Genomic DNA, 9,697 nt, shown 5'->3' on the forward strand with positions numbered 1-9,697 from the left:
AACCCAGGTCCCCTGTGTTGGCAGGCAGATTCTTAACCACTGCGCCACCAGGGAAGCCCCAGAACTGTCTTTTGACTAATGGCCCTTATCCTGTCTTAGAAGGAGAATTGCCGCATGTAATTTCGGAATTAAAAGGGACCTTAAAACTTACCCAACTTCCCATTCCTGTGGGGTAATTTTAATAGGAGGCTACTTGCCTGTCTTTTTCAGTTATTGTGGTGGGAGGACATAGTAATCTGAGAATATGGAGTATGGAGTTTATTAGTGAATTTATTAATGAAATTCTGCTTCATTGTCAGATGAAATTTGGAGTTTATCAAAAATTCTGGTTATTACTAACATGAAACATTGGAAACCATCTTTTAGTGTATGGAGTACTCAACAATGAACAGTCGAAAAACATTATTTAGACCAGAGAAAGGAACAAGGGAGGGGCATGGATTAAAACATCTCTCTTCAGATATATTTGAAGACCAATCTGTGGAAGAGGTAAACTTCTTCGTTTCTCCAGGAAGCAAATTTGGGGTTAAAATAACATTTTTTTAAACAGTTGGAGCTGTTAAATTGTAGAATGGATTGACTTGTTTTGGAGAAACTTGCACAGCACTGGAATATTCAAGGAGATGTTGGATGACCTGTCCTCATAGGGAAGCCTGTTACTCCTCTGCCAAATCTATAGAGTACATATCAGCAGCCAGCAAACTGTAGCCCACAGGCCAATTTCAGCCCACTGCCTGTTTTTGTAAAGAAAGTTTTATTGGCATTCAGCCACTCCCATTAGTTTCTGCATATTATCTATAGCTACTTTCTGCCACAGTGTCAAGAGTTGAGTTGTTGCAACAGAGGGTATATGGCCTATTCGTAGTCTATCTCTTAACAGGAAGTTTCCCAATTTCTGCTCTAGGGCCAGGGGAAAATAATATTGGCCCAGATAGATTTAGAAAATAAAGTGAGTTGAGTTCCTTAATCCCTAGGATGTCCAAATAATTACCTAAATTTTCTTCAAAAAATTGTTTATGACTTTAAACTTAAATTTAGTCTTTTAATGCATCTAGAATATTTTTTATATTGTTCTGAAATTGTGGCTCAGCGTATTTTCTACCGACTAGATGGCCAATTGTTCCAGCAGTACATGTTTAATGACCATCTTTTTCTCTCAGTTTGAAATACCATCTTTGTTATATATTCTGTTCATTTACAGGCATTTTATATTTATAGGCACTCTCTCCTCTTTCACTCATTTCTTTGTTAACTCTAATGCTAGTAATAATTGTTTTGATTGCAGTGGCTTTGTGTGGTATGCTTAATAAATGGTAAGGCAATTCCCCCCTCTCAGTTTTTCATATTAATTTTTTTTCCATGTGAATTTTAAGATCATTTTATTAATGAAAAATCTGCATAGAGATTCTGGTAGAAATCTAGATATTAACTTTGGGCAGAATGACAGTTAATAAATAAAATCTCTAATGCAGAGAAGAAATCTTAAAACCTTTTGGCAAGACATCACAAATGAAGTCAGTGAACAGATAGATTGGAGGAAATATCTTTAAAGTATGTGGCAGTTTTACTATGTATAGCATGCAAAGGATTCTCACAAGATAGTTAAAAATAAGCATCCTCATAGAATAATGAGCAAATAATAGGAATTGGCATTTCACTAGATGGCAAATGTAAATATTCAATAAACATGCCAAAAGATACACAAAACTCCAGTAGTCAGGATGAAGGAAATTCTAATCATTTCAAACTCATTAATAGGCAAAAATTAAATAGCATGTTGATATCTCTTGTTCACAAGATAAGGAGTATGCTCGTATATTTCTAGTAGAAATGTGAATTATTTTATTAGCCTTTCTGGAAAATAATCTAACTGTCTCTTAGTTACACACACACACACACACACACACACACACACACAAGTATTTCTTTGCTTTCGGAACCTATCGCATAGAAAAAAGCACTAGTATATTCATCTTTACTGGAATGCTTATTGCAGCTTTGTTGATGATGGGAAAGCACTGGAAACAAAATATATGTTTATGATCAGGAAATTAGTAAATGTATTGAGGGACATTCATACAGTGAAACAATCTGCAGCTATTATAAAGGAGCTAAAACTATGCCAGTTGACTTGGAGAGACTTCCACTTGTATTATGTGAGAAAAGTACCTCTTATATATGTGTTTGCAGATGATTCTTTGAGTATAATTAACCAATGCGGAATGGAATTGAAAGGAGAGGAAGAAGGGAGGAGAGGTAAACAGGAAAGAAGTTTTTTAGAAAAAAAATAATATTACATTATAAAATAGAAGTGTCCATAATAAGCAGCATGGTATGATACAGTCATGTTTCTGTAAAATTTAACTTACACACATTCTTTTCTAAAAGGACAGGAACATCAAATTCCACATGATACAATTGGCTTTCTTTCTAAGCTTTCTGTGGCTTATTCTTTGACCCAGGTTGGTCCAGATGGTCTGATGAAGTTAAATGGCTCAGCCCTTAATAATGAATTCTTCACTTCAGCAGCCCAAGGCTGGAAGGAAAGACTTTCAGAAGGTAAGTGTTCAACTTTATGTGTCTCCTAGGATGTGTATGCACTTGGAAGGCATATTTGCACCTCTGAGCCTCAATGGGTATTTGCCCAGTTTTGGAAGGCAAAGGATAGAACATTTCATAGGGTAGAACTAGCTATTCTATGTGAAACACATTGCTAGACTTTTATTTAGAGCATCTAACCAGGTTTGGCTCCCGAAGGAGTTCAGCAGCATGTTTCTTTAAGGGTTTAAAGTCACCTGGTAAACTAAAAAAAATGTAGACTTTTAGGCCCTATTCCTAAAGATTCTGTTTCATTAATTCTAGCTTAATGCCTAGGAATTGGAATTTTAATAAGCAGAATATAGAATTAGAGTTATTTTATGGTGCTATGAATCATGGTTTGGTAAGCAGTGAGATAACTTCTTTCTTGCTGCCCAATCTCAATGAAACTAACAGTAAAAAGAATCTAAAAAACTAAGAACTTTTTAAAAAACTGCTTTGAGAAATGTTTCACGTACTGTAAAATTCACCCGTTTGCAGTGTACAGTTCAGTAGCAGCCAGAGCATTTTAATAAATACAGGTTATGATCAAGAATTGCTAACTGTGGTTACTGCTTTGCCATGTTTCTAATTCTGATCTAACAGATTTACAGAGGGTATATTATAAAGCATAAAAAAGTGATTGATTTGACTGCGTCTGCATAGCGTGTAGTATCGGTCACTATTAACAGTTCTTAACCCTGACTGCTCATTATAATCACTTGTGGTATTTTTTTAAAGTACAGACATCCGGGCCCCAAAAACAATGATTTTGTTTTGCCTGTGCTTCAGTGGGTTTTTTTAATATCTGTACTTTTCACTGTAGTTGTTGACTTTTCCCTTCCTGTTTTTCTTTTTAGGGCAAATTCTGTGTAGAAGGGATCTCTTACTGATTACTTTCAGCCTTTCTCTTTCTTGAAGATTTCCTTGAGCAGAGACCCCCTTTTTCTGAAAGAGTCAAAATCACATGAGCACTTTAAAACATACCTGTTACCAGTACTTTCTTTAAGAATAATTTGGATTTATGTTCCCTACTCCCCAACTTTTAAAAGTAGATATTATCAACAGTGATACCTTGATTATTATGTTACCTTTTTTTTGCATATGAGCAGTCACTGCTATACCTATAGTCATGCGATCATATTTCATGAGCAGCAAAAACTTTGAACACTGTATACATGTGAACAGAATTCAGTACTATTTATTCCTCATTCTATCAAGCACAGTAGACACAACCAAAGAGCAGAAATTCACAAGTTCTGGGTTGGATTCTGACAGCCAGATCCCTCTTCTCCCACTCATATGCCTAGGATTGTGATATCCACTATCCTCTAACACTTTTCCTTTCCCTCTTCTTACCCTCAGGAGGTCTTAAACTTCAAATCTACCATTTCCACTTCTTATTCTCTAATGTCCTGGGTATTAGAGAATAAAAAAACAGCCTATCTGAGTCACAGGTTTGAAGATGGCCTACCAAGCACATTCATTGTTCTCTACTGATAGAGTGGGAAGAATTGAGGCGTGGTTGGTAGTTTTGAAAATAAATGGCATATTCAGAGCAGCTGGGCCTTTGGCATATTGAGTGTCTTGTTGCTAGGGCACTAGACTCATACAGTTTCTGGAACAATTAGAAAACTAACAACTCCAAAACAACTCCCTACTTTTTTTTTTTTTTTTTTTTTTTTTTTGGCCACACCGTGCGGCTTGTGGGATCTTAGTTCACCGACCAGGGATTGAACCCAGGCCCTCGGCAGTGAAAGCACAAAGTCCTAACCACTGGGCCACCAGGGAATTCCTACTCCCTACCTTTTTACTGGAACCTCAAATGTCTTTAAGCAGGGCCATAACTGTTCATTATGCAGTTAGAGCTAAAAGGTCTAAAGCACAGGTTGCCTTGGAGAAACAGAACTTTTTAATAATAAAGTGTCCAGTGGCATTATTTACTGAAAGCCTATGACCAGATGACTATTTTTCCAGTGGAAGAGAAATGACAGACTCAAGGTTTGTAAGAAATCTAGAGGGACTATGATATTTGAAGCAGAGGTGAGGGTTGCTACAAGAAAGGCCCAGAGAAGTGGCCAGTTAACTTCAGCTGCGCACTGGTAACTACATGGAGTGGCGTGCAAGGGTTTTTATTTCACCTGATGGCTCCTAGGTAGTTCCCCTTACAGTGAGGAATTTGGGGGCATTTCTGTTACTTTCATGTGATAGTATTCTGACTCCTGCATGAGTCTGTCATGATTTACAAATAGTTGAAAGTAGCAAATAGCATATTTCTATTGAATATCTTTTTTTTCCCCCTTGGTACATACAGGTGAGTTTACACCTGAGATGCAGGTGAGAATTCGACAAGAGATTGAGAAGGAGAAAAAAGTAGAGCCTTGGAAAGAACAATTCTTTGAAAGCTACTATGGTCAGAGGTAAATATCAAGACAGGTTCTGTAAACCAGTGTTAATTCCTATACATACGTCATGTGGTGCTTCATCTTATTACCTTTCCAGAAAATCTAGTCTGCAATTTCCTTCATTTTTTTTCACTAGTTCTTTTTTACCAAGAAAAATTTTTTTTTCTTACGAATCTTAGGTACACAGAATTGGATTACTCATAATCCTTGACTCTTTTTTTTAAATTTATTTGGCCGTGTCGGGTCTTAGTTGTGGTGCGTGGGTTCTTCGTTGTGGTGTGCAGGCTCTTCCTTGTGGCACGCGGGCTTCTCTCTAGTTGTGGCGTGCGGGTTTTTCTCTCTCTAGTTGTGGCGCACGGGCTCGAGGGCGCATGGGCTCCAGAGCACGTGGACTCTCTCGTTGAGGCACTCAAGCTCATTAGTTACGGCGCATGGGCTTAGTTGCCCCACAGCATGTGGAATCTTAATTCTCTGACCAGGGATCAAACCCGCGTCCCCTCCATTGTAAGGCAGATTCTTTACCACTGGACCACCAGGGAAGTCCCAATCCTTGACTCTTAACACATTACCATTGTAGATGGTGTGTTTTCTTTTAAAAAAAAAAAAAAAAAAATTTATTATCTTGAATTAGAGTCCTTACTTTGAATAGATTGGTTTTTCTTCCAGTAACTTTATAATATATAAGAATACTGAAGTTCTATACATTTTTTTATTGTAGTCAGTTATCCCACAATAGGATAAGTTATCCAGAATCACTAAGGAATCCTGTAATATGGACCATTGTATTCAACGTGTAATTAAACAGCCTTTCTTCTGTAGAAGGCACTGGAAGATATTCATAGCTGAATCAAGATACAGACCCTTTTCTCAAGGGGCTATAGTCTGAGTCAGTTTTTTTCCTAACAAAATCTTAATGGGGGGATTTCCCCGGTGTTCTAGTGGTTAGGTGGTTAGGACTCGGCGCTTTCACTGCTGTGGCCCAGGTTCAATCCCTGGTTAGGGAGCTAAGGTCCCACAAGCCATGCAGTGCAGCCAAAAAAAAGAAAATCTTAATGGGGACACTTAAATAGATGACAGTGGAGCTATTGTTTGAAATAGAATTGAACACCCAGAGTTTTAATTGTCTATTAGTCTCCCTTCCTACCTGATGGCAGCCTGTAAGGATATTCCATAACCATAGCTTGAGAACGAATGGCTCTTTTCCTTATCTCCATGTAGTGTTCCTTGATCCCCTTCATGGTCATTTCAGAAGTGATTCTTAATGAGATGAAGAGCACTGTACACCAATTTTTCTACCTTCTTGGTATGAGCTTTGAGCTTTTCTACAGAAACGAGGGTGAATACATTTAGACCATTATTACAGGTAGCAGTTATTCCATAAATATTGTTCATTCCCTCCTTATAAGATGGAGCATTACAGCCATTCTTGCGTCTTTCTGTTTTTAGCTATTACTTTTTTGCCAGCTTTTTGGAAGGACTATATTTGATTACTGTCCAGATTTGTCCTTAGCCATTCCATCTCAGGGGTGCAGTACTGATTATTGAAGTCACCAAAGAGGGCTATCTTGTTTTTGCTTGTTGTAAGAGGAGTCTCTAGTGACCCCTACAGGGTAGCCTAGCTCTTAGCCAGGCCACACTGTGGAAGTCTCACTTGTTCTTCACTCCCAGGATAGCTCAGAGGCACTTGATCTCAGAATTTTAGAGCTATACCAAGTGAGTTCTCGTTTTCAACCTCTAGTGAATATTGGCAGCCAGCTCTCCTGCTGTCTCCTCAGGGTCCCTGAGATTTCTTGGGCCAGCCTTTCTGCAGGTGCTGCAGAGTAGAGCTGATCACAGTCCAAACCCACAGTCCCAGGGTACATGGGTCTTTGTCTTCTTTAACTGCTCTGTGGGTAGTCTGTGATCCATGCCTCTAGGCAATGTAGCCCCTTTGTAAGCAGAAGTAATAATAATAATTAACATTATATTGAGCTTTTATTATGTGCTAGGTGCTATTCTAAGTACTTCACATGCATTAATTTAGTTACTCATAATAGCAACACAATGTACAATTAAAGAAACTGAGATACAGAAGGCTAGTCACTTACTTATTACATGGATAGTAGGTATCAGAGCCAGGATTTGAATCCAGGCACTCTGGCTCCAGACCCTTCACTAATAATAATAGTGAAGATAATATATGAAAATTACCTACTAAGTGTCACAGGTTCTTCTAGACATTGTCATACACCATTCTCTCATAATATATTCAATAACATAGGCCATTTCTCAACTACAGTATTTCTTTCTTCCACCTTTTAGTTCTGGCCTGAGCCTTGAAGATTCAAAGAAATTGACAGCTTCACCCAACGATCCCAAAGTAAAGAAAACCCCAGCTGAGCAACCAAAATCCATGCTTCCTTCAGAGGCCTCTCCTGTCAGTATAGTCCCAGTAATTCCCCAGTTAGTGTCTAAAGAAGAAGTACTGCAACTGCCATCACCAGTCAGAAAAGAAGAGCATGAAAGCCAAGATAAGATGCAGCCAAACTCCAAATCCCCAGAGCCCCTACTTTCCTCAGCTACCAATACAAATGAGCTTAGCAGCGTTCCTCCCATCAAGTGCCCAAAGGATGAGGCTCTCTTGGAGCAAAAGCCAGTTGCCTCTGCTGAACAGGAGTCTGAGAAAGAGAATCATCTCACTACAACTTCAAATTATAACAAAAATGAAAGCCAAGAAGCTTTAGTTACATCCCTGAGCAAACCCAAGAGCCCTGGGGTAGAAACAACAGTAGTGAAGCCCATAGTAGAAGCAGGTCTACAGGAGACCACTATGAAAGAGCCTCCATCAACTCTGGCTGATCACAGCCCAGAAAGCCTCAAGAGGAAATCTTCTGTCACCCAAGAAGAGGCCCCTACAAACTGGGAGAAAAGACCACGTGTCACTGAGAATCGCCAGCACCAGCAGCCATTTCAAGTCTCCCCACAGCCCTTTCTCAGTAGAGGGGACAGGTTCCAGGTGCGGAAAGTACCACCTCTCAAGGTAAGAGAGCGGGAAGAATTGAAAAAGAAAGATGGTCTGAACACTAAGTTTTTGGTTGTACCTACTAAGTTTCAAATATTTGTGGTATTTCTTAATGCAGAAGCAGTTGTATATATTTGATATGCATGTAACTGTGGTCATATACGAGTAAAATTATTAAGAAACAGGCATTTAGAACTGCATCCTTATATGTATACATATAGCTGGTTCACTTTGTTCTACAGCAGAAACTAAGACAACATTGTAAAGCGATTATATTCCAATAAAAAAAAATCATAAAAAAAAGAACTGCGTCCTCACAGATCTTTATTGGGGTTTGAATACTTATTCAGATATCTGAATATCTAGTGCAGTCCACCTCCACCCACACCCCTGCTGGCTACTCTTGTATTTTAAGACAGTTATGGAAAGTATTTTGTCTCATGTGACAAAATAATAAGTATAATAATAAACAGGAGGAGGTCATTGATGTGATTAAGAGATCACATCTTTGTATCAAGAGCCATGATATGTAACACTTTATTGACTGGAGATGTAGTATTACAGCCACAGGCATTAGTTTCTACAAAAATTCCCAGTCAATAATGTGTCAATTATTGCTGCCATAGCTGATTTGATGTTCTGAGAGTCTGGAACTACCTTTTAGTTCCAGCCTTTTAAAGGAAATGTGTGTGGCTGCCATGAGTCACCGCTGGTCACCTGAGGGACCTTAGTAAGATGGAATAGCCTTGCTAAGCTCTACTGCTTAGGATATGGGATTAACTTGTGTCTTAGCCCTATATTGCTGCATATCAGATCTTTTAAATTTCTGTAGCAGTGTCACTGCCTTAGTGTGTACTTGGGCTTGTGCCTAATACCAGTTTGCAGTTCATTCTTCATTTTATTAATAGTATTTATTGATTTAATACATTTTATTAACAATATTTATTAACACTATTGTGTCTACTATGAACCCAGGCACTGGGTAGTATTCATTCACATTAGAATACAAGTAAAAAAAAAATAAGCCAAATAGAAATACTTTTTTCCCTTTTTTATTCAACTTAGACTAACCAAAGTCCTACTTGGAAACACTCAAGTTACTAGTACTTGACCTGTTTCATGCACTGTGAGACTTATCTCTCTCATTTTGCATCATAATAGTATGATGTTCTTCATTACTTTTTAATTTTAAGATTTGTGATTTCAGCACTTAGGAATCTCTCCTTTTTTCTTTTTCTTTTTTTTTGATATTTTTCTACCATTAGCATACACTGTCATGCTTTGCTAGAGATTCTGAGTTTTATGATAATGACTTGTATTCTTCTTCTTATAAAAATATGAGAAACCTTTCTTTAATGCATGTTAATTAGAACTTATCTCTAAACCTGAGAGCTGAGTTATAGTCTAGGTTTTACTTTATATAAATGACACTGGGTAAGAACCATCATTTCTATTTCCTCATCTTTCTGCTAATCCAAAGAGACTCTACACTGAAAACTTAAATCCATTGTGACCAAGTTAATGTTATTTAACTTTTTTCCTTTCTTTTACTTCTCCTTCCTCATTTCCCCAAAAACTTTCCACCAGAAGTTGCTTTAGTAACTCTCTTACCTTAGACCCTATCTCAAATCCCGTTTTCTTAGACAGAGCTTAATGTAATTTATAACAGAACAAAATCTTTTAAACAAAACTTAAATAGAAAAACAAAATTTGA

The 9,697-nt window shown here is 37.8% G+C and overlaps 1 protein-coding gene and 1 long non-coding RNA gene across 3 annotated transcripts in view; one reads left to right on the forward strand and one right to left on the reverse strand.

The window, feature by feature from the left end:
* ASXL2 (ASXL transcriptional regulator 2) overlaps positions 1 to 9,697 on the forward strand; it is a 138,622-nt gene that overhangs the window by 109,695 nt on the left and 19,230 nt on the right. For both annotated transcript variants that reach the window (XM_082356866.1, XM_082356867.1), the window contains 3 exons: positions 2,463 to 2,559; positions 4,892 to 4,997; positions 7,284 to 8,001. In XM_082356866.1, coding sequence (XP_082212992.1) covers positions 2,463 to 2,559; positions 4,892 to 4,997; positions 7,284 to 8,001 — 921 coding nt within the window. The remainder of the gene's footprint in view (positions 1 to 2,462; positions 2,560 to 4,891; positions 4,998 to 7,283; positions 8,002 to 9,697) is intronic.
* The window catches only part of LOC309611905, a 348,213-nt gene that overhangs the window by 105,300 nt on the left and 233,216 nt on the right, over positions 1 to 9,697 (reverse strand). The window lies entirely within an intron of this gene.

This window comes from Balaenoptera borealis (assembly GCF_965194805.1).
Source record: "Balaenoptera borealis genome assembly, chromosome: 15".
Classification (NCBI taxonomy): Eukaryota; Metazoa; Chordata; class Mammalia; order Artiodactyla; family Balaenopteridae; genus Balaenoptera; species Balaenoptera borealis.